This window comes from Elephantulus edwardii, unplaced genomic scaffold, assembly GCF_000299155.1.
Source record: "Elephantulus edwardii isolate Elephantulus edwardi_28Jun2011 unplaced genomic scaffold, EleEdw1.0 scaffold00254, whole genome shotgun sequence".
Classification (NCBI taxonomy): Eukaryota; Metazoa; Chordata; class Mammalia; order Macroscelidea; family Macroscelididae; genus Elephantulus; species Elephantulus edwardii.
In genome coordinates, this window is record NW_006400004.1 from 3,689,247 (window position 1) to 3,690,488 (window position 1,242).

The 1,242-nt window shown below is 37.4% G+C and overlaps 1 protein-coding gene across 1 annotated transcript in view; it reads right to left on the reverse strand.

Annotated features, from left to right (window-relative positions):
* Positions 1–1,035: 1,035 nt before the first annotated feature.
* LOC102859128 (CDKN2AIP N-terminal-like protein-like) overlaps positions 1,036–1,242 on the reverse strand; it is a 15,403-nt gene continuing 15,196 nt past the window's right edge. The window contains exon 4 of the mRNA XM_006899382.1: positions 1,036–1,147. Within this exon, the coding sequence (XP_006899444.1) occupies positions 1,036–1,147 (112 nt within the window). The remainder of the gene's footprint in view (positions 1,148–1,242) is intronic.

Consider the following 1,242-nt stretch of genomic DNA (forward strand, 5'->3'; position numbering starts at 1 on the left):
TAGAAATCTTGTAAATAGATTTAACTCTGAACTACATTGTTGTTGGGTGCCTCAGGGTAACTCATAACGACTTTCTATGACAGTAGAAGTGCTCCCTTAGAATTTTGGCTATAATCTTTATGGAGTAAGGTCACCAATTGTTTGGCCCTTGTTTGAACTCCCAATCTCTCAGCAGCTGTTGTTGTTAGGTGCCGTCAACTTGAGTATGACTCACAGCAACCCTAGAAACAACAGATATTCACCCTGTCCTATTCCATCCTTATCATCTCTGCCACAGTTCAGCCCATTGCTGCAACCACTGTGTCACTCCATCTTATCCAGTCCATAACTGTGCCAAAATAGGCCTTCTTTAGTTTTCTTTTGAAAGTTCTTTTAAGCTTTCTGTTTTCTTGCATAGCTCTATATTTTTTTTCTATTACTTTTCCTTTACAGTAGTTGGCAAGAAACATGTTCAAGGAAATAAAAATCAGGGAGAGTCTATATTTTAAATACTGTATAACAACACTGTTACAAAGCAGGACTGACATGGGAAGTTGGGAGAAGAATAGGAAAAGAGTGAGTGGATAATGAGCACTAAATTGGAACAGATGAGGAAAAAGAATCATTTAAAAGGAATATATGATTAGGAGTATATGAATGATGACAGTCCAGAATAAGAGGTACATTTCAAAGTTGACAGGGTTGGGGGTAAGAGAGGAAATTGTGCAACAATGAATGAATATTTTTTTTTACATTAACATTTTAAAAAGCAAGGCATCTTTAATAATAATTTTGACATTTAAAAACAAAAGACTTTCACAATGTTCATGAACACATCTTTCCATGATTTATAAATACATAAAATGTCTGAATAATTTTACAATGATAGATTCTGAAAGAATAAGAACTTTTAAAAAGCCAATCTAGACATATTCCATTTCATTCCAACTGTCCTTATTTTGTGCTGGTAATACCAAGAATCAGGCTCGTCACATTTATCCCAGCCTCTTTTTCTGAGTTTGTAGCTGATGATGAAAATGTGATAAATCTTCTATCTTAGCTTTGATGCTTTTTCATTAATTCACTTCTGGTTGTAAACTGTGGCAAATCTTCCACTTCAATCCCATCAGCCATTTCCATCACCTTGTCTAAAAGGTCTTTGTTGTAACTGCAGCCCAAGAAGAGGTGGTTGGCCCAGACCATGGAGAGAGACAGGAGCTGGTCCAGGCGGCCGCTGCCGTCGGGCGGGTCGCGGTAGTCTGG